The following is a 24,389-nucleotide window of genomic DNA, read 5'->3' on the forward strand; positions in this document are numbered from 1 at the left end:
TGTGGCCTATTAAATATTAAACCATTCTGATTATCCCTAAAACAATATCGAACAGCTTAAACAGGAATGTCTTTCAATTTTTTTTTCTTTCACAATTTTTTGACATCTTCATCAGTTTTTCTCAAAAGTGAAAGGCTCTTTTTCTTACCCCTCCACCTACAAATTTTTACTTGAAAAGTCTTGTTCATGTTATCCGAATGACAAAAAATTAGCATGCAAACTAATTAGGCCATGACAAACAGATTTGGTTTTCATATTTAACCTTGTAAAACCCATCGTTACACTATAAAACTGATGCTTTTGTGAGGTGGGGGGAGAAGGAAAAAAGAGACAACGGAATTAGTCTATAGACTTTTAAAAGGCAGTCGAATCATTGAATGCTCTAAATCGAACACTGAAATATGAGGGTTTAAAGATTGCCATTTTGGCCATTTTGACCAATTTGGGACAATTAACGCGCGATATAATTCGCGCTATTAACGCGTAAGCGGAGATTTAATCCCTCTTATAAATCGTTTCAAATTAGTTGAACGAAGCTTATTTGCCATAATTGATTTGTTACAAGGAACGAAATCTCTCTTTTTGTACTTTATATGGCATGTGGGGGGATGATTTTCACAAAAAATTTCAAATTTTAGAAAAAATTTTCATTTTATTTTATTTCATTTAACTTTTTTATGCTTTTACTGCTACTCCATAAACCTTAAAAGGCAGTCGGAACATTCAGGGCTTCGCCCTGATACGAGCAGTCTTGTTATTATTGTGTATATGTTTCAATTTCAAACAGCGCTTTTGGAATTTTTTTTTCCATTAATGCTGAAGATTTTCACATTTACCATATGATTGTTGAACGATTTGTTATTTTTGATTCATGGAGTATAAGGACATTGAGAAAAAATTGACAATCGTTGCGATGAAAGATATTTCAGACACTGTGAAGTCTGATATCATCAAACATTCAGATTTTTTCAAAAAAATCTCTCTTTATACGAGGTCAAACTGTGCATTGGTCGAAACGATCAAATGGATTTTTGTCGCAATTTTGTCGGAACGAGCAAAAAGATTGGAAGAACAGAGACAGAAGAACAATTGAAAGATTGAATTTGGAATCCACTTACAATTCACGAAATACACAGTTTGGCCTCGTAATGTTTAGTGCTATTCGTTTACAAACTTATCCAACTCGGCATAAATTCTCAGTCTGAAAACCAGCGGTGTCCACAGAATATTTTGTGGCCTATTAAATATTAAACCATTCTGATTATCCCTAAAACAATATCGAACAGCTTAAATTTTGTCGAACTTGATCGTGAACTAGTGAAGTTTTAGAATAAAGTTTGAACAATGATTAAAGCAGTTTTCTTTATGGCTTGGCTTAACTTCAGGGAAGTAGGATGTAACATAACGCGAAGAACCAAGTTTTTCTATGTATGGAAGGTTAGTCAGATAAAATTAGATTTCAGAGATGAAAACTCAATTTCTACCACGTCTACAGCGGGTTAATACGACGCTCTAAGTAAAATTCCACATTTTTGATATTTCGCAGACGTGGTTTGGTCTGGATAGGCAAAAATCTCGGCGTCGGAAAACTCTTTGAACTAATATACATTAATGAAAGTGATTTTGACAAAAAAAGTCAATAGAGTCACTGTTAAAAACTACTGAGAAAATAATTTACTTTTGTTGTGCCTCACGTGTTGACTCCTTGGCTTATTTTTCCACTGTCTATAGTTAGCTGATTTTGATTATATGAGTTTGATTAAATCCATTTTCTTTTTTAACACTCTCCTACGAATGGGATCTATTCAAAACGAACTGAAGACCTACCTTCTAGAGAGACACAATGAGCACAGGTTCAATGGTGGTCTGAATGTTCTAAAGTGGGATGATGGTCTCGAAAACCAATGCGAGAAACTGTTGAAAAACAACTGCACTGAATCTAATTACGATTTGAACTTCAATCGGATTTTCTATGTGGAAGAAACTACTGCCGATAAGTCAGTGACACAGTATGCTCTTGCAACTTACAGTAACTTGCACAGTGGTGGGATCACAATATACAAATATCCGGGAGAGGTTGAATTTGACGAATGCGGTCCAATGCCGAACGCCAGTGATGTCGCTACGTTTGCGAAGTACATGCATATTATTGTGAGCATGAACGAAATGACAGAGAAAGTTGGTGCTTTTTTCTAATTTCAAAAAAAAAAACGGAGAAAAAAAAAATATATATATAACCCATAACTAATACAAATGGCCGGTTTCTGTGCAAGTAGTGCAGAATGTACCGCCCACATTGATCAAATGTATAAAAAACATTTGTCATTCTTTTGAGAAAAAACATTTGATACCTGCCAAGGAAGCGCTAACTTTTTAAATGAAAAAAATTTTACCAGCTTTTCTCGATCCTGGGAAAAATTTTCGATCCTGATTTTAGCTAAAAAATAAAAACTGAACAAGGATAGCCGGTTGCTTTGCAAGTACCACCGCAAATTCCGACCTCAATAAAAAAAAGAAAAAACAGTTTTTTTTTTAAATTGTTTCGTTGCACATTCATGCATTGATGAGAAGATCTAATCAATGCATAAAATTATGCCTAATATTAATATCAAAAAAATAGGTATAACAGACAATGTATTTTCTCGAAATTGACAATAAAATTTTAAAGATCAAAAAATTTTGAAACGATTTTCTATTTTCTCTTATCATAAAAGTTTTCATAAAAAAAAACTAAATCGTTATGACCTTTCAAATTCAAAAATTGGATTTTCGTTAAACTTGAATGACTGGAAAAAAGCTAAACAGGTCGGATGTAGCGCAGAACACTGTGTCATTGCAGAAGTCATCAACCGCTATCTCTACATGTGTATTTACGAGTATTCAAACAGCTCATTTAACCCAGACAGCAGAAGATTGTTTTCAAATGAAAATTTTATCAATCTATGTGCGAACGAATCATCGCAATGGCAAAGTTGCAATTCGAATTTATCTGCTCAATGCAACAAATCCAGGGAGAAAAAAGTAATTCGGGAATCTCCCAGTAATGACCATAGATTGCATTACATAAACATCAGAATATTGCTTGTTATGATCTGTCTAAGTATGATTAGTGCTCGATTTATAAAATTTTGACCAAACTGATTTACCAGAATCAAAATGCCCACAAAACTTGGAGGTCGCAAATGAAGGGTGAGCACTGAACAGTATAGTCTAAGAGCAGAATACACAATTATTATTTTTTTGGCTGCCTTCATTTTTTGAGAAAACCAGTAAGAAGACTACCTTGCAAGATTTTTGCATTCTAACTATCTTCTTTCAAGCATCTTGCAAGATAACCATCCGTCATTGAGCTATCACTACCAGAAGGCCAACTATAATAATGAATCGTTTCTCCTAGTGGCCTGAGGCTCTGTGCACGTTGCGAAGGTCGGCACTATGTGACACTAGCCGCCATATGCTTTCGTGAACAGTTTCTGCCTCTGAGCCAGCGGACACAGCACGTGCCAGCCCGATTAAATCTTCGGTTTTAGTTCTGATTTTGGACCTTTTTTCCCTTATATCGGACTAAGCAGCAAATATGTGGACGAGTCGCGGTTTAAGAAGATAAGATTTATGGTTCATTAAAGAGGACATTCAGGAGACGCTTAAGTATATCCCCTTGCAAAATTCCCTTCAAAACCAACTTAATAAGCTGATCATTAGTAATATCATAATTTGTGAAACGCAACTTTCGGGTTATATTGAAGATCGGGAAAAAACTGTACGTTCTTACAAAATATCAAAAAGCCAAGAAATTTTAATTTTAACATCAAAATATCCACAAACCATCGCACCGGCTCCCTTTGCCTGCCTGCATTGGGTGAAACCGAATTTCCTTGTAGGTCAATCCTATTAACATCGAAAAAAAACTTTTAACTAGGTAATTTACTTAATTATCTCCATGAAAAAAAATCTGTACGCCGACCAACCAATTAATTAAAAAACGCATAAAAGAGGACAGACTCTAGTGCATTATAAGATAAACTCTGGCAACATTATTTTTTGACACCCAATTGCCCCAATACCTACTACTGGGAGTCTTAGTATATTCAGTAGCTGATGAAACGTTTTTTTTGTTCTCAATTGTAATAACTTTGTACACTTGTTCCATCCACAATCAGTTTTATGACGGCAAAAGTTGATCCAACGATACAAATATCTCTTTTTTTTCTCTCTCTGTCACTTATGTTTAAAAGGAAAACTTTAATCCAATAAAGATACATGCATGCAATTCTCTCAATTAATTGTTTCGAAACCTATTTTGTATGCGTAAAAAAAACGAAGAAATTTTCACTTATATCGGTCTTGATGATTTTTGTTTCGACTTTCGATACGAAAGTAACGGAATATTTGTGCTCGGGGTGGGTTTTTTTTTCTTCAGACAAATTTCGACTTTTTAACTAGCCATTTTTGACGGAATTTTTTTATATCATTCAAAAGGTATTGTTGTCCTGAGCTTAAATTTGAAAAGATATTTTACCTGTGATTATTTTTCGTAAAGTTATGAGGGTTTAAAGATTGCCATTTTGGCCATTTTGACCAATGTGGGACAATTAACGCGCAATCGCGCTATTAACGCGTAAGCGAGATTTAATCCGTCTTAAAAATCGTTCTAAATTTGTTGAACGAAGCTTATTTGCCATAATTGATTTGTTACAAGGAACGAAATTTATCTTTTTGTTCTTTATATGGCGTGTGGGGTATGATTTTCATTAAAAAATTCAAACTTAAGAAAAAAAATTTCATTTTATTTTATTTCATTTATTTTTTTTTATGTATTACTGCTGCTCAATAAACCTTAAAAAGCAGTAGGAACATTCAGGGCTTCGCCCTGATACGAGCAGTCTTATTGTTCTGACTTTCGATACGAAAGTGACGGAATATTTGTGCTCGGGGTGGGTTTTTTTTTCTTCAGACAAATTTCGACTTTTTAACTAGCCATTTTTGACGGAATTTTTTAAAATCATTCGAAAGGTATTGTTGTCCTGAGCTCAAATTTGAAAAAATATTTCACCTGTGATCATTTTTTGTAAAGTTATGGGGGTCTAAAGATTGCCATTTTGGCCAATTTGGGACAATTAACGCGCGTAAGCGGAGAGTTAATCCGTCTTAGAAGTCGTTCCAATTTGGTTAAAAGAAGCTTATTCGCCATAATTGGTTTCTTACAGGGAGCAAAATCTATCCTTTTGTACTTTGTATGGCGTGTGGGGGGGTGATTTTTATTTAAAAAATTCAAATTTTAGAAAAAAAAAAATTTTCATTTTATTTTTTCTTACATATAATTTTTTAATGTTATTACTGCTCCATAAACCTTAAAATGCAGTCGGAACATTCAGGGCTTCGCCCTGATACGAGCAGTCTTGTTGTTCCGACTTTCGATACGAAAGTAACGGAATATTTGTGCTCGGGGTGGGTTTTTTTTTCTTCAGACAAATTTCGACTTTTTAACTAGCCATTTTTGAAGGAATTTTTTTATATCAATCAAAAGGTATTGTTGTCCTGAGCTTAAATTTGAAAAGATATTTCACCTGTGATCATTTTTCGTAAAGTTATGAGGGTTTAAAGATTGCCATTTTGGCCATTTTGACCAATGTGGGACAATTAACGCGCAATCGCGCTATTAACGCGTAAGCGAGATTTAATCCGTCTTAAAAATCGTTCTAAATTTGTTGAACGAAGCTTATTTGCCATAATTGATTTGTTACAAGGAACGAAATTTATCTTTTTGTTCTTTATATGGCGTGTGGGGTATGATTTTCATTAAAAAATTCAAACTTAAGAAAAAAAAATTTCATTTTATTTTATTTCATTTATTTTTTTTTATGTATTACTGCTGCTCAATAAACCTTAAAAAGCAGTAGGAACATTCAGGGCTTCGCCCTGATACGAGCAGTCTTATTGTTCTGACTTTCGATACGAAAGTGACGGAATATTTGTGCTCGGGGTGGGTTTTTTTTTCTTCAGACAAATTTCGACTTTTTAACTAGCCATTTTTGACGGAATTTTTTAAAATCATTCGAAAGGTATTGTTGTCCTGAGCTCAAATTTGAAAAAATATTTCACCTGTGATCATTTTTTGTAAAGTTATGGGGGTCTAAAGATTGCCATTTTGGCCAATTTGGGACAATTAACGCGCGTAAGCGGAGAGTTAATCCGTCTTAGAAGTCGTTCCAATTTGGTTAAAAGAAGCTTATTCGCCATAATTGGTTTCTTACAGGGAGCAAAATCTATCCTTTTGTACTTTGTATGGCGTGTGGGGGGGGTGATTTTTATTTAAAAAATTCAAATTTTAGAAAAAAAAAATTTTTCATTTTATTTTTTCTTACATTTAATTTTTTAATGTTATTACTGCTCCATAAACCTTAAAATGCAGTCGGAACATTCAGGGCTTCGCCCTGATACGAGCAGTCTTGTTGTTCCGACTTTCGATACGAAAGTAACGGAATATTTGTGCTCGGGGTGGGTTTTTTTTTCTTCAGACAAATTTCGACTTTTTAACTAGCCATTTTTGAAGGAATTTTTTTATATCAATCAAAAGGTATTGTTGTCCTGAGCTTAAATTTGAAAAGATATTTCACCTGTGATCATTTTTCGTAAAGTTATGAGGGTTTAAAGATTGCCATTGTGGCCATTTTTACCAATTTGGGACAATTAACGCGCGATATAATTCGCGCTATTAACGCATAAGCGGAGATTTAATCCGTCTTATATATCGTTCCAAATTGGTTGAACGAAGCTTATTTGCCATAATTGATGTGTTACAAGGAACGAAAACTATCTTTTTGTACTTTATATGGCGTGTGGGGGGATGATTTTCACATAAAATTTCAAATTTTAGGAAAAAAATTTTTCATTTTATTTTATTTCATATAATATTTTATGTTATTACTGCTGCTCCATAAACCTTCAAAAGCAGTCGGAACATTCAGGGCTTCGCCCTGATACGAGCAGTCTTGTTTGTGTTTGTTTTTCTTTTCAGAAAACTGTTCTTGAAATTTTCTAATAATTAAAGACGTGCATCTATACGTATCAATGCAAATAGCACATGAAAGCGTCACCGATTTCTAATTTCGAAAATGAGGTTTACTTCAACCTAGATTTCCCAGCGGAATAAACAAAATTACCCCTTGGTCCAGTTTTCTAAACAAAGTTAAGTTTATCAAAAAAGTCTCAATCATAAATTTTTCTTATTAGTCAAAGAACTTTAACCTGATTTGTTTTTTTTCTTCAAAATGTTTTCTTGCTTTTTTACACTTTGCCAACCTTCGAGTGGCTATGGTTTATTTTTTGCAGAATTTCGAGATCCATTATCAATTTATCTCTCGCCCTTTTTTCAAAAATTGCGAACCAGATCCGTACAAATATCTTTTACATCCGGTTTACATATTTTAAATTGACGTCTCTGGACTACCCAAAAAATTCTTACGCTGGATAACCAATTCCAATCTTATTACAAAGTTTTCGTTCAGCTGAAAACTTCAGTAGTTTGGTGTAAAAAAAATCAAATCAATCTTCTAAAGAATTTAAAATTTTATGTGAAAATTCGATTTGAAGTACAATTGGGATCAAAAGGAGGTGGGTCATGGCGGATTTAGGGGGGGGGGGGCGGACGCCTCCCCCCCCCCCCTCAGGGATTCGACCCCCTGCCAACCCAAAGGGTCCCCCCTTTGGTACTTTTTAAGAAATCCATTTTTGGCCGACCGACCCTAAAATTTTTCTAAAGGCGCCTATGGCGCCAATATATACTTATTTTGAGGGGGAGCGCGCGCCAAAAAAAAAAGGGGGAGCGCGATTTTTTTTGTCAAAATTTTCCAAAAAGTGCCCAAAAACAGGGTCTTTTTACTGCTTTGGGAGAGCTCGAAAAATCAATCTGATCGACCTAAAAAAAAAAAGTCGTCAAAATTTTCGAAATTTTTTTGAAAATCCGCTCCCTCCCCCCTCGCGAAAATCCTAGATCCGCCCCTGAGGTGGATGATACTTAGTAAACTTTCTTGGCCCTCTCTTTTAAAACATCTAAAAAAGAAAATTCTTTTAGAAAATTCAAGTTAAAGTACAATCGGGTTTGAAAAAATGGATGATGCTTGGTAGTTTAATTTATTTCCTCTCGTTTTTCTGCCATCAGAAGACACTTTGAAAATTTTCCAAAAAACTCTAGTTTCGGGTGATTTTCAGGCCGTTTAAATCATTATTGAAATAATTAATCATTATTCAATTATCAAAAGTTTGTTATCTATTTTGTTATCCAGAAACTTTTGCTTCTTAGATTGAAGAGATGAGGAAAGTTCACTCCCAGTTCAACGATTTACATTAATTGATAGAATTTTTGTTTAGAATAGCATTGTCCTCCAATCAAACCGCCACTCTTCAAACCACCACTCAAAATTCCGATTAACGAGATTTAAACAATCAGAACGGCAAAAAGAACTCTTTTGCTCTGAACTTTGAGAAACGATTGACATTATGGGTGACCGCTCGAATAGCACAAAGCTCGACTAGCATAAAGCTCGACTAGCATAAAAATTAAAAGTTTGAAAACGTGAAATTGTATCGGCTAGCACAAATTTGATAGCTTTATTTCTCAGAAGTACAAAGCAACACTCATAATCCGTTCAATTTGTTAAACTAATCAACTAGCAAAATGAATGCATCAACTCAACAATCATACGCCCAACGCCGCCCCCCCCCCCCAACATACGACCACCACCCCCTCTAACATACGACCGACACCTATCCGCTAACATACGCCCACCCAAACACGATAACGAAGGAGTTTGAATTCTCAAAAGATAGCTAATTGAATGTATTTCTTTATAGAGGCGGTTTAGCAAATTTGATCAAACAAATAAGCATCCTCAATCCCCCCCCCCCCCCCCCCCCAAATAGACCAAGTTTAGATTTTCCACCCCAGCTATCGATAAAAATTAAATTTACTAAGCACTGCATGTAAAATGCTCTATTCTGATCGGCCGAAAATTCGAACTCAAGGCTAAGTTAACATCCTCCCCCCTAAATGTCTTTGGGGTAAAGAAGAGGAAGGGAGGGTGTTAACTTGGGCAAATTTCATTAGTGAGTTCGTTCGAAATGCATATTTTATGCAGAAATAATTTGCAACAACACAATTTGGCTAAGAAGTACATCAGTCGGGGGAGGGCTGGGCTTAAAACTTTCATATGCTTTACCGTTGATTTAATTAATTCTTTACAGGGTATATTCGTCACTAGGTACCCGAGAGGGGATATAGTTAAAGAGGTTCTGGAATTCTATGGTTGATCCATGTTTTGTGTATACTGGTTTCGTTTTGTCGGTATTTGTTTCACTTGCAAATTTTCTGTTTGGCTTGTTATGCTAGTCAATATATTTTTCAATTTTAAAACTTTTATGCTAGTCGAGTTTTATGCTAGTTGATATTATGACTAGCATAAATATGTGCATTATGTGCACATGTGCACGACATTATGTGCTATAAGAATAAGTACACATTTAATCCTTATGTAGAACAGTTCAGATAATTTTTCATAAACCACGGGCATATTTGTTGTTTTTGTAGCTATCATAAGAACTCATTTTAAAGTTTGAAATATCTTCTTCAAACTTTAAAAGAGTGAAAGGGTATAATTTTTGCTCAAATGAATATCAAAAGGGATCATGTCAACAATCCCCCCCCCCCCCCTAATTCGATTTTCAGAAATTCATTTTTGGCTGCCACATTTTCAATAGCTTAAAAAATTCTCAGAAAGTACATTTAATAGAAAATTTTTATATAGGTATTATATAAATAGTGAGTAATACAAACACGACTGCGCGAAAAGGAAAACCCAATTATTGTTTCACATTTTTGAAATGCGTTTATACAGAAATTCTTGTCAAAATTAATACATGCATAGCCCCCCCTATGCATGTATTATTTTTGACAAGCATTTCTGTATAAAATATGCATTTCGAAAATGTGAAACAATAATTGGGTTTTCCTTTTTGCGCGTTCCTATTTGTATTACTCAATATTTATATAATACATATATAAAAATTTTCAATTAAATATACTTTCTGAGAACTGTTTTAAGCTATTGAAAATGTGGCAGCCAAAATTGAATTTCTGAAAATAATTAACAAGGTCCAAAACAGTGAATTGACCGCTTTAAGCGGGAGCGGCCGGAAAAAGCGGTAAACCAGTTCAAATAAGGGAAAGCAGTGAAAGCGGAATGATTTTTGTAAAAGCGGCAGAAAAGCGCTAAAAGCGCGACTCATTTCCAGAAAAGCGATTATTCACACATAAAAATTAGTTGATTTAATGTTGATTCACAGCTTGAACTAATAGCTAACGACTACTAATTTTGGAGTGCAGCCAGTATTTAGACAGCCGCGTATTCATACTCGTCAGTATTTAGACAAATACTGTATGAACCAATCAGACTCGAGAAAAGACATGAATAATCCAAAATAAATAAAAATTATTTATTAATTTCTTCTTTGTCTCGATTCTGATTGGTTGAAACAGTATTTGTCTAAATACTGACCAGTCTGAATACGCGATACTGATATGTAACCACTAATTTTGTGTTTGTTTTTCAGATTATTAATTGCCCGCACTGTTTTGCACTGGTTGTTTTGCATGTGATTTACACATTTACGCAATTGATTCACAAATTTATGGCTTTTCCCTATGAGAAATATTTTGATTTTACGGATCCTCGACATTACAAACCATTTTACAAATTTTGAAAAAAAACTTCAATACAATACTCTGGAAAAAGTAAAACCAACTTGAAACAGCACTTTGAGAAAACTCACCCAATTGTTTACGATGAAGAAAAAAAAACAAAATTACGAGAAACAACCAATCAAGACTAGTGTTATCCAGAGAAGGAATTTCTACTACAATCCCGACTTTCCAGAAACAAGATGCAATAACCGAGTCAATTATTGTGAATCTTATTGGAAAAGGGGGACACTAGTTTTGCTACCAACTTGGGATTGCTTCAAAAAGTTCATGAGCCTCGTTGAACCTCGATATTCATCAGCTTGCTACAGAACAGTGATTGCAAAAATGGATGCAATTTGTGCAAAGAAAAAGACCGAAATTATTTCGAAGTTGAACAGATACAACTATTCAGTGGCCCTTGACGAATGGACTGGTTGTAATCGATAATCTTTTAGTTCAGCCAAAAATTTAAGGCCAACATATAACTGTCAAAAATTTATTTCATACTAGATTTCATGTGCGTTTGTTTTGTAGTTCACAAGCGTTTTTGTTTGCAGTTCATATCCATTATATGGTCTGACACGAAATTTGCTACTTTATCGTTTGATTTCAATAAATGTTTCTTTATTTTGTTGCAAAGCTCCGCTTCTTTTTTAGAAATAAAATTCTCTAAATAGCCAAAATCAGGACAACTGTGAAATTTCAAGTCGAAAGCATAAAATCATTAAACTGGGAATTATTTTGATAGTGCTTCCTTGCTGAGCTATCAAATTGAATACTACGATAGTAAGCTCTTCTTATCTATGAAGAGGTTTCAATCATCAATTTGTAAAATATCACTTAACGCGTTTTACTGATCAAAAGTGAAAGTAAAAGGACAAAAATGTTTCTTTCCGTATATAGCTTCCCTCATCTACAGTTTGCCTCTATATGTTGCCATCAAATAAAAACACAAGAATACTTTTGATGGATCTTGTTAACTATTTCCCCACTTTTAATAGATAAGAAGAGCTTACTATCGTAGTATTCAATTTGATAGCTCAGTAAGGAAGCATTATCGAAATGATTCCCAGTTTAATGATTTTATGCTTTCGACTTGAAATTTCACAGTTGTCCTGATTTCGGTTATTTAGAGAATTTTGTTTCTAAAAAATAAGAAGCAGAGCTTTGCAACAAAATAAAGCAACATTTATTGAAATCAAACGATAAAATAGCTATTTCGTGTCATAATCATATAATGGATATTAACTGCAAATAAAAACGCTCGTGAACTACAAAACAAACGCACATGAAATCTAGTATGAAATAAATTTTTGACCGTTATATGCTGGCCTGAAATTTTTTGACCGATATATGCTGGCCTGGTAAAAAAAACAGTTATTGCTTCTTAATCGGCAATTTATCTGCAAAGAAATGAACAAATTTTCAAAAATAATTCCAAGTTTCGATAAAAACCGTTTTGAAATGTTTGGTTTTTCGTCTAGGTTCGAGCGAACAAAAATTTTTTGTCTAATTTGTAATAGGCTTATAATGGTTTGTTTTATGATTACCTGGAACAAATTTAGTTTTAAAACATAGTTTGCTCAAGTGAAATTACCTATCAAAATATATTTTATCGCCTTCTTGGGAAAAAGTTTTAAGAACGAAAAAAGTTTTCCTGCAAATAATTATTCTTTGAAGTTTTTTTTCTTCATTTTTTATACGTATGTTATGTGAAAAACTGTTATCTAGAGCACTTAATTTAATTTTACTATCAAATTTCTAACTTACTTTTAGATTTTAGCTTTACATCAAAACAAAGACTATGCAATTTGAAAAAAAAAACTTTTAACTTTTCTTGTAGTTTTTAAACTATATGGTCGAAACATTCTATACTATTGGCGAAACAACTGATTATCCTTGATTTCTTTTGGATTTCATTCTGAGTTTTTGTTTTGAAATCAAGGGTTGATTGCTCATTATCAAGCAACGTAAATGAACAATTTACAAGTTTTTACACAGAGGCCAAGCTGCTCTTCGCAAACACAAGCAAAGAAAATGCACAAAAGAGCTCTAAACAGGCTAGACAAAGTAAAATAAGGATAAAATTAAAAAACACCTTGAAAAAAATTTATAGACAAAAAGTATCACATGTTGTCCATGACCGCTTTTAATTTTACTAATACTAGCCACCAATAAAACAGCTACAGTTTCTATCAAACTGCCGATGTTATGCAGCAAAAACTCTGCCAAAAATAATTGAAAAATTCCGGATTTAAATATTCGACCTGTTAATTAGGAAAATCACGTCCTCGCATCTGTGCGACTGTAGCTTGGAAGTAAACAAGCGCCGCAGCTAATCATGCAATGTACTGACACGGAAATGCTTAATTTTCAAAAATTTCAAAAAATGTACTTTAGATTACACGCTATTGTTTCTCTGCTTAAGTAGAGAATTAACCGCTTGTTAAAAAAAGAAAACAATTACTCGCTCTTCAATTGAAACTTTCATCTCAGATTTGGCTGGGTAGTTTTCGAAAAAAGAAATGAAAGAGATTCCAAAAACCGATAAAAAAATTGACATTTCCTAAATCCATAAACTTTGCTTTACTTAAGCATGGGAATAGCCTCTGCTTTCCATGCCCGAATTTTTTAGATTGAAAAATTACGCACCAAGATTTGTTAGATTGAACTTTTATTATTAGATTTAGCAAGTAGTTTCCGAGAAAAGTGATCCCATTTCTAAACAAAAACAGTCAAAATTTCAAAAGGAATTTTTTCCGAGGTTCATATTAGCTTTTCTACAAAAAATACGGCGAAACAGATTACGCAGGGAAAAATTTAGCGCTATGTTAGTTTTTAATTAACTCAACATCAGAACCAGCAGTTAACTTTTTGAAAAAAAAACTTTGCAAAAACGGCTCAACTTTCGAAAATTACACATTTTCTAAGGCCACTTTTGCAAACCAAAATTAGATCTGAAATAGATGTTTTCAGATCTGAAATAACCAAGAAAAACAAAAATTCCGACCTGAAATTTCATTATAACTGTTTGTGTTAGAAACCCCTTTTTACTCACAGAGGTGTATTTTGATGCCAACTTAGCATGCAAACGAATCAAAACTCTAAAGTATGCAAGTCGGAAATTTGCACAATTAACAAAAAGTAAGCTACCAACTATACGGGGCCTAGGAAATTAGAAAATCAAATTAAACGACAGTAAAAAACATAATTTAGACGATAGCTCTTTGTGAATTTACTCGATAAGAACTGGGCCAACAAAACTTTTTTAATTAGATTTGAGTATATGAACGCCAGAACTCACAAAAAAGAGTATATGATCACAGAATAGATAAAAAAAATTTCTTTTAAGATAATATTTATCTTAAAAGAAAAATTTTGATCAATTCTGTGATCATATAAAGATAATTAATAAACATTAAATCGAAAAAGTATATTACATTTTTGAAATGCATTAAATATACAGCTGTATAATTAATAATCTGATTTGTGGTTGGACAACTAGTATTTACTCAATCAAAAGTTAAATGAAGTGTAAACAAAATTCGTCAAAACAAATTTCACGCAGTTTGCATGCAATTTATTGTCCAAACTCCGTTATTTTCTGATCCCCTAATTTGCTTAGCGTCTAATTTCCTAAACCCCCAACTATATCTCAATTTAAACAGTTGCACGAAAAACAGTAATTAGTAGTTTAAAAACAGTAGTTTTTAATTAACTCAACATCAGAACCAGCAGTTAACTTTTTGAAAAAAAAACTTTGCAAAAACGGCTCAACTTTCGAAAATTACCTATTTTCTAAGGCCACTTTTGCAAACCGAAATTAGATCTGAAATAGATGTTTTCAGATCTGAAATAACCAAGAAAAACAAAAATTCCGACCTGAAATTAGATCTGAAATAACCAATCCTTTAAGTACAGTGCTGATTTAAATTATCCGGACAAAACGAACATAACTTGAATTTTCAAACGCGTTTTTCTCAAATTGGGTTAAGATTAGACAAAAAGTGAAGAGAACAAAATTTGCTCAGAATTTCACCAGAATTAATATGGTGCTATTTTTTCTCCGAAATTCTCAACAAAAATTGTACCCCAAAAATGGGTCATTTTGGCTTTTTTCAATTAATCAAAAATTACGCTGGAATAATTTGTTAATTGATAAAAAAATTATATCACAGGAAGCCTCTTACGCAGCTCAACAATGTTTAAAAGGGCTTAATTCTCCAAAAACCAGTATAAGAGAAAAAAAAATTTCACTTGATAGTCAATAAATAATATTTTTACTTTATAAAACCCAGAATCTCTGTTTAAAATTAAATTTTCAACAATTTGCGCAACCCTTATTAAACATTGTTGAGCTGCATAAGAGGCTTCCTGTGATATAGTTTTCGTATCAATTAACAAAGTAGTTTCAGCGTAATTCTTGATTAATTGAAAAAAGCCAAATTGACTCATTTTTGGGGTAAAATTTTTATTCGACTTTCGGAGAAAAAATGGCACCATATTAATTCTGGTGAAATTCTAAGCAACTTTTGTTCTCTTCACTTTTTGTCTAATGTTAACCCAATTTGAGAAAAACGCGTTTGGAAATTCAAGTTTTGTTCGTTTTGTCCGGATAATTTAAATCAGCACTGTATCCAGGCGTTATTTAACCATTTCACAACCTTTTTCAGATCTGAATTAGACCTCTACTTTTGATATTCTATTGTCCCTTTCGAAAATGGATAATTTCGTTGAAAAGAAAACTCCACCCTCAACTACTCCATTTACAACTAACTTTTTCCCCAAGAGTGCCGAATATGTACCGTACAAAAACCCCCTCCCCCCCCCCCCCCCCCAAAAAAAACTATGGGAACATTTTTAAATTAACGTTTTGAGTGAAATGCATATTTTGTACATGGCTAATTTTCAGAATCAACACATGGCTCGGCGGGGAAAACTCAAGGTAGAGCTTAGTTGGTGTGAGGGGGTACTGCTCGGTTGTTGATCCAGAGTGTCGGCGTCGCTATGTTCTACTTGGAAGTTATTGTATGAATTATTTGGTCAATATGATATCTGGCAGCATAACTAACGCGGACGGACGACCCTCCCCCCGCATCAAATTGACTTTTATTCAATCGTGATTCGTGATGTACTAAATTCCTCAAATGAAAACGCCAGTTAATAATTTGAATTAAAATATAGTTTGCTCCAGTCTGTTATGATCATCTACACTTAATTCATGTTTTTCAGTTCCGGATTATTAACTGACTTCCTCTTCCTTTTTGGTTTAGTCCAGTGAGTCTGTATCGGTTAGTGCTTCATAGATATTTCCAAACTTGTTCAAGGTCCCCAGTTGACGTGCTTCTTGTGGAAGTAGGGCATGTAGATGCCCATGGATCCAATATGGTACACTATATTGGGTACCAGGAAGAACGCCAGAACCACATTGTACCCAATTTTATTCTGGAAAGGAGTGGCTCGTCGCCAGTCATTGCTCCAGCCCTCTAGTAGTTCAGCCCTGGAGTATGTCACTACTTTTTTGCCAGGCACCCTGGATAGGAACACTTTGGCAGATGCTGGCAGACTGGACTCTGAAGACATGGCCCTGGTGGGCAGTCTGGAGAGCCGCACGAGATTCCGTGCCACCATGTTTTGCAACATTTCAATCTAAAATCACACATCCTTTCAAAATAGTTTCCAAATATTCAACATAAATACACATTCAATACATTTGCCCCACTAGCACGCAAACTGACCATTAGTTTTATAAAGACTTCAGAGAATACAAACAGGGATAATTTATTTGTAAAATAAATATTTAAATTCAAATACATTTCTAAACATTTTTTATGACAAGATGCTCGAAATGATCGAGTTTGTTTCCAAAACTAGCAACAAACTGTCAAAAAGATCACTTTTCAGAATCTATTTCACTCTTGACGACTGATAAACGTCATCTTCGATTCCCGATTTGAAGGACGCGTACCTCGCTACCGTGAACAAATAGTCCGACAGCCTATTCAAATACTTCAGCACTGTTGCATCTATTTTAGGCTCAATCTCTAGACACCTTCGCTCTGTGCGTCTGCAAATGGTCCTCGCAACGTGGATATTACTGCTTGGAATTCCACCACCCGGGATAATAAAAGATTTTAACTCCGGGAGTTTGACTGTTAAAGTGTCAATTGACCTCTCGAGATTTTCAACTTCAGTGGTGTCTATCTTCACGTTCGGACTTTTAGGAGGCAACGTAGCTATAATGGATCCAATATCTTGCAAGCGACATTGAACTGAATGTAATTCCTAGAAACGACATAGATAACAATCACTTTCTCGCACTGTATCTAAGTTTTGAGTAAGTTGCCAAAATTTTGCAATTTTTCAAAAAAAGTAATTTCATTATAACTGTTTGTGTTAGAAACCCCTTTTTACTCACAGAGGTGTATTTTGATGCCAACTTAGCATGCAAACGAATCAAAACTCTAAAGTATGCAAGTCGGAAATTTGCACAATTAACAAAAAGTAAGCTACCAACTATACGGGGCCTAGGAAATTAGAAAATCAAATTAAACGACAGTAAAAAACATAATTTAGACGATAACTCTTTGTGAATTTACTCGATAAGAACTGGGCCAACAAAACTTTTTTAATTAGACTTGAGTATATGAACGCCAGAACTCATAAAAAAGAGTATATGATCACAGAATAGATAAAAAAAATTTCTTTTAAGATAATAATTATCTTAAAAGAAAAATTTTGATCAATTCTGCGATCATATAAAGATAATTAATAAACATTAAATCGAAAAAGTATATTACATTTTTGAAATGCATTAAATATACAGCTGTATAATTAATAATCTGATTTGTGGTTGGACAACTAGTATTTACTCAATCAAAAGTTAAATGAAGTGTAAACAAAATTCGTCAAAACAAATTTCACGCAGTTTGCATGCAATTTATTGTCCAAACTCCGTTATTTTCTGATCCCCTAATTTGCTTAGCGTCTAATTTCCTAAACCCCCAACTATATCTCAATTTAAACAGTTGCACGAAAAACAGTAATTAGTAGTTTAAAAACAGTAGTTTTTAATTAACTCAACATCAGAACCAGCAGTTAACTTTTTGAAAAAAAAACTTTGCAAAAACGGCTCAACTTTCGAAAATTACACATTTTCTAAGGCGACTTTTGCAAACCGAAATTAGATCTGAAATAGATGTTTTCAGATCTGAAATAACCAAGAAAAACAAAAATTCCGACCCGAAATTAGATCTGAAATAACCAATCCTTTGTCCGGATTTAAATTATCCGGACAAAACGAACATAACTTGAATTTTCAAACGCGTTTTTCTCAAATTGGGTTAAGATTAGACAAAAAGTGAAGAGAACAAAATTTGCTCAGAATTTCACCAGAATTAATATGGTGCTATTTTTTCTCCGAAATTCTCAACAAAAATTGTACCCCAAAAAAGGGTCATTTTGGCTTTTTTCAATTAATCAAAAATTACGCTGGAACTATTTTGTTAATTGATAAAAAAATTATATCACAGGAAGCCTCTTACGCAGCTCAACAATGTTTAAAAGGGGTTAATTCTCCAAAAACCAGTATAAGAGAAAAAAAAATTTCACTTGATAGTCAATAAATAATATTTTTACTTTATAAAACCCAGAATCTCTGTTTAAAATTAAATTTTCAACAATTTGCGCAACCCTTATTAAACATTGTTGAGCTGCATAAGAGGCTTCCTGTGATATAGTTTTCGTATCAATTAACAAAGTAGTTTCAGCGTAATTCTTGATTAATTGAAAAAAGCCAAATTGACTCATTTTTGGGGTAAAATTTTTATTACGACTTTCGGAGAAAAAATGGCACCATATTAATTCTGGTGAAATTCTAAGCAACTTTTGTTCTCTTCACTTTTTGTCTAATGTTAACCCAATTTGAGAAAAACGCGTTTGGAAATTCAAGTTTTGTTCGTTTTGTCCGGATAATTTAAATCAGCACTGTATCCAGGGGTTATTTAACCATTTCACGACCTTTTTCAGATCTGAATTAGACCTCTACTTTTGATATGCTATTGTCCCTTTCGAAAATGGATAATTTCGTTGAAAAGAAAACTCCACCCTCAACTACTCCATTTACAACAAACTTTTTCCCCAAGAGTGCCGAATATGTACCGTACAAAAACCCCCTCCCCCCCCCCAAAAAAAAAACTATGGGAACATTTTTAAATTAACGTTTTGAGTGAAATGCATATTTTGTACATGGCTAATTTTCAGAATCAACACATGGCTCGGCGGGGAAAACTCAAGGTAGAACTTAGTTGGTGTGAGGGGGTACTGCTCGGTTGTTGATCCAGAGTGTCGGCGTCGCTATGTTCTACTTGGAAGTTATTGTATGAATTATTTGGTCAATATGATATCTGGCAGCATAACTAACGCGGACGGACGACCCTCCCCCCGCATCAAATTGACTTTTATTCAATCGTGATTCGTGATGTACTAAATTCCTCAAATGAAAACGCCAGTTAATAATTTGAATTAAAATATAGTTTGCTCCAGTCTGTTATGATCATCTACACTTAATTCATGTTTTTCAGTTCCGGATTATTAACTGACTTCCTCTTCCTTTTTGGTTTAGTCCAGTGAGTCTGTATCGGTTAGTGCTTCATAGATATTTCCAAACTTGTTCAAGGTCCCCAGTTGACGTGCTTCTTGTGGAAGTAGGGCATGTAGATGCCCATGGATCCAATATGGTACACTATATTGGGTACCAGGAAGAACGCCAGAACCACATTGTACCCAATTTTATTCTGGAAAGGAGTGGCTCGTCGCCAGTCATTGCTCCAGCCCTCTAGTAGTTCAGCCCTGGAGTATGTCACTACTTTTTTGCCAGGCACCCTGGATAGGAACACTTTGGCAGATGCTGGCAGACTGGACTCTGAAGACATGGCCCTGGTGGGCAGTCTGGAGAGCCGCACGAGATTCCGTGCCACCATGTTTTGCAACATTTCAATCTAAAATCACACATCCTTTCAAAATAGTTTCCAAATATTCAACATAAATACACATTCAATACATTTGCCCCACTAGCACGCAAACTGACCATTAGTTTTATAAAGACTTCAGAGAATACAAACAGGGATAATTTATTTGTAAAATAAATATTTAAATTCAAATACATTTCTAAACATTTTTTATGACAAGATGCTCGAAATGATCGAGTTTGTTTCCAAAACTAGCAACAAACTGTCAAAAAGATCACTTTTCAGAATCTATTTCACTCTTGACGACTGATAAACGTCATCTTCGATTCCCGATTTGAAGGACGCGTACCTCGCTACCGTGAACAAATAGTCCGACAGCCTATTCAAATACTTCAGCACTGTTGCATCTATTTTAGGCTCAATCTCTAGACACCTTCGCTCTGTGCGTCTGCAAATGGTCCTCGCAACGTGGATATTACTGCTTGGAATTCCACCACCCGGGATAATAAAAGATTTTAACTCCGGGAGTTTGACTGTTAAAGTGTCAATTGACCTCTCGAGATTTTCAACTTCAGTGGTGTCTATCTTCACGTTCGGACTTTTAGGAGGCAACGTAGCTATAATGGATCCAATATCTTGCAAGCGACATTGAACTGAATGTAATTCCTAGAAACGACATAGATAACAATCACTTTCTCGCACTATATCCAAAATTTGAGTAAGTTGCCAAAATTTTGCAATTTTTCAAAAAAAAGTAATTTCATTACAACTGTTTGTGTTAGAAACCCCTTTTTACTCACAGAGGTGTATTTTGATGCCAACTTAGCATGCAAACGAATCAAAACTCTAAAGTATGCAAGTCGGAAATTTGCACAATTAACAAAAAGTAAGCTACCAACTATACGGGGCCTAGGAAATTAGAAAATCAAATTAAACGACAGTAAAAAACATAATTTAGACGATAGCTCTTTGTGAATTTACTCGATAAGAACTGGGCCAACAAAACTTTTTTAATTAGAGAAGTTACCCTTTAATAATCTGATTTGTGGTTGGACAACTAGTATTTACTCAATCAGAAGTTATATGAAGTCTAAACAAAATTCGTCTAAACAAATTTCACGCAGTTTGCATGCAAGTTATTGTCTAAATTCCGTTACTTTCTGATCGCCTAATTTGCTTATCGTCTAATTTCCTAAACCCCCAACTATATCTCAATTTAAATAGTTGCACGAAAAACACGAGCAATAATTATCATACATTTAAACCTGCACAAAAATTTCACTACGCAATGATTGTGATTCTGCAGCATGTATTCTGCACATGCCAATCCAGCTCGAGAGTTCGTCAATGGATCCCAACGCCTCGAATCTCCTGTCTGTCTTGAGAACACGTTCGCCTGAATACAGAGACGTCTTTCCTGCATCGCCCGTTTTTGTGTAGATTTTCATAGACCTGTTCGAACTCCATGAGGGTTGTGCGGATACCATTAGAGACAACGATCTAAGCTTCAATCGTTCCGGTTTGCTAACAAAAAGGCACAAACTTCGACAACCATTCATCTGAAACTTACAAACTATTCATCAGCTGTCAGAAATAATCATTAAAACTGCCGTTTATGTATCTTTCCTCTTGTATTGAGAAGTTTAGATTTGTTAAAAACAATATCTCTTCTAAAGTATATTCACAAGATTGTAGAGCTACCTGATGCACCAGTTTATTAGTAAACAGTAGTTCATTTAGTTAATCATTAATTCTCAGTTGTCTTTTGTTTCACGTCCAATAAAACAGTTTCTATATGTCTACTCCTCATGCTCGAAATCTTTCGGGTTCTTTCTCTGTAATCTGGCGTGTTCGGCATTGGCCCAGACATAGATGGCGTAGCAAGCCAAGAGAGGAGGCAGCACAATATCTGCCTTGTACAGACAGCGCCTGACAGTGTTCTGAATCCCGTTTCCGATCAGCCCCTTCTTCCAGTTGACCTCTGTGGGTGCCAGCTGGTAGAACACTATGTGTCGCATGTGAGCCAGTCTTCCAAAACTCCTACCCATTTCACACTGTCTGAAAATGGTCAAATGATTGCCTTTGCTGGCAATTAAGACAAACTTCGTATGCGTAATCACAACATTCAAATTTTATACATTGAGGCGACGTGGAGCTTCGCACCACTTGCGATACAACACAAGATAAAAAATGAGAAGTCGAAAAAAAATGGGAAAAAATAGGTGAACCAAAATATTCGTTTATCTCGATAAAAGATAAGTAAGGGCCCAGTTAAGGCTAGAGGTAGCTGTTTGATTTTTTTTTAAATTGGTTATATTGATGCGGAAAAAAAACACGTAATTTCAAAAATTGGACTTAGTTGTTTCTCTACTAAAATAATTGAGAAGACAGAACATTTTTGAGATATTGGAATCTTCCCAAAGATATCACGTTTTTCTTACAAAAAATAGAGAAGTCGCCGCTTCTGCAGAAACAAGTATCGCAGGCGGTTTTTTTGATTGAACCCTTCATCTCAGATTTCAGGGGTAGTTTCTAAGAAAAGTAAAAAAAATAATAAAACACAGTCAAACGTTCAAAGACTTGACTTTTCGCAATCCATAATATTTTGCAAAGAAGGACGTGCCCGCTTAGGCAGAGAATAATTCCAAAATCGGGTTTCTCGATATAACACTTATACTAGGATTTAGTTTTGGAGAAAAATCAAGTTTCAAAAAAAACGGTACAAAAACCAAGTACTAACTTTTTCGGGGGCCATTTCTTTTGTGTTTAAAACTTTTCTGGGGAAGGCCGCTTATGCAGAAGAGACTCACAAAATTTGTTGTTTCGATTGAACGCAAGAACTTAAGATATGGGCGGGTACTTTTTGAGAAAAGTCTTTAGGATAATTTCAAAAAACGTTTAAAAGACCAAGTATTAACTTTCTCGAGGGCTTTAACTTTTGTGTTCAAAAACATAGGTGTAGTCAATTATTCAGGGCAGTTTTCCACAACCCATTGATTCAACTGCACCCAAAATTTCAGACTTGCGACGGTAATTTCCGAAAAAATACAAAAAAAAATTCAGAAATCGGTCAAAGCAAAAATTTGATTTCTCCAAGGGCCATAAATTGTTGTGTAAAAATAAATTGGGCGTAGCCGCAAATGCAGAAAAATTTTCGCAAACCCGGGTATCCAATCAAACGAAAAACTCATATTTGGGGGAGTAGTTTTTGAGAAAACGAGAAAAAAAATCAGAAATTTCGGTCAAATATACCCCGAGACTTTTTCGAAGGCTGTAGAGAGAAGGGTAAAGTAAAAAGACATTCGAAAATTATGCAGGCTTACAAAGAGCAAGAGTTTTTTTTATTGATACCTGTTTTGAAAACCGAAAGAGTAGTTTTCTACCGAACTAAAAAAATCTCAAAAAAAAACCTAATCCCTTGCATTTTCATAATACCTGATTTTGTCGAACAGGGATTTTTCGGCCTTCAAAACTACGCAAAATAAATTGACTAAGACGATACACCCTAAACCCAACCCATTTAACCGAAAAAAAATATATAAAAAAAAATATTCGAAATCAGAGTTTGTAAAATGACAAATTACAGAACTTTCAATCGTTGTAAAAACTTTTTTAAACCAAAATAACATCTATGCTTTACAAAACAGGCTGATTAAATAAGGAAAAAATAATTAATGCCCAAAACTTACTCCAACTATTTTCTACTTAGATAAGGTAGTCTTATTTAAATTTCATGAAACTGAGCATGCCAGCAGCAATTGATTCAATTGAGTTTGTTAAACTAGTTGTTAACCCGAAAAAAGTCTTAATTCCGATTTGCTAACGCTTGCTAATCGCAAGCAGCAACACATCCTTTATTATTCTTTTATACTCCCAAACCGGTCTCGAAACAGAACATACTAACTTAAGCAGTGCAAAAAAACAGTGATATAACATCACTAAAACTTAATAAACACTTCGCATCATCTTAATTTCATAATTTTAAGAGAAGAATTTAATTCAAACTTTGACTATATTCAAAAATAAACCATAATCATGCATCACCTTTAATGTTACAATTAAAATTATAAACAGCTATGTGTTATTTGAATGATAATTTCCAAAACAACCAGTTGCCTCCCAGACATAACATGCCACTCATTTGGAGAACTCTCAAAAACAATGTCTTATTTTCAACCCAGTAACAATTCCAATGAAATTGCGAACAAGTTGATGAAAATTAAAGGCACTCTCATGATTGTTTGAACTGCAATTACAAATTTAAGAAACTGTGTTTTCATTGTGTCTGACTGGGCCTGTGGGGCTTGGCCATACATAGGGTTGTATGGATCAGTCATCATAGTTTGAGCAGCCATTACTGCTTGTTCAGTCCATCCTAGTTTGTCCAAAAAACGTTCTTTGTGAAGAATGGCAGCAGCGTTAAGAAGCAGAAGACCTGCTTTCATTAAAGCATAGATTGTGAACGCCATTCATTAATCTGAAATTATTATATTTTCAACTCTAATACATGGATAGACGATATAAAAATTCTTTCTGAGACGAGCTTTCACCTCAATCTTTTAGTTCCGACCATTGAAAATGGGGAAAAACTTTGCATATTTGAGTGTGCTTTTTCTTTTTTTTCCAGCAAAACCAGGTACCACAAATAATCATCGGCATGCGTCGAACGGTACCTAAAATTA

General features: G+C 34.4%; 3 protein-coding genes across 4 annotated transcripts in view; 2 read left to right on the top strand and 1 right to left on the bottom strand.

Moving 5' to 3' along the window:
* LOC134851138 (kinesin-like protein KIF6) overlaps nucleotides 1–24,389 on the top strand; it is a 436,464-nt gene that overhangs the window by 313,255 nt on the left and 98,820 nt on the right. The window lies entirely within an intron of this gene.
* LOC134851142 (transmembrane protein 70 homolog, mitochondrial-like) overlaps nucleotides 1–24,389 on the top strand; it is a 175,476-nt gene that overhangs the window by 48,177 nt on the left and 102,910 nt on the right. The window lies entirely within an intron of this gene.
* LOC134851773 (immediate early response 3-interacting protein 1-like) lies at nucleotides 23,705–24,214 on the bottom strand. The gene has a single exon (XM_063868001.1). It carries the CDS (start codon nucleotides 24,174–24,176, stop codon nucleotides 23,880–23,882), a length of 297 nt encoding a protein of 98 aa, XP_063724071.1. The 5' UTR covers nucleotides 24,177–24,214; the 3' UTR covers nucleotides 23,705–23,879.

This window comes from Symsagittifera roscoffensis, chromosome 7 (assembly GCF_963678635.1).
Source record: "Symsagittifera roscoffensis chromosome 7, txSymRosc1.1, whole genome shotgun sequence".
NCBI classification, from domain to species: Eukaryota; Metazoa; Xenacoelomorpha; order Acoela; family Convolutidae; genus Symsagittifera; species Symsagittifera roscoffensis.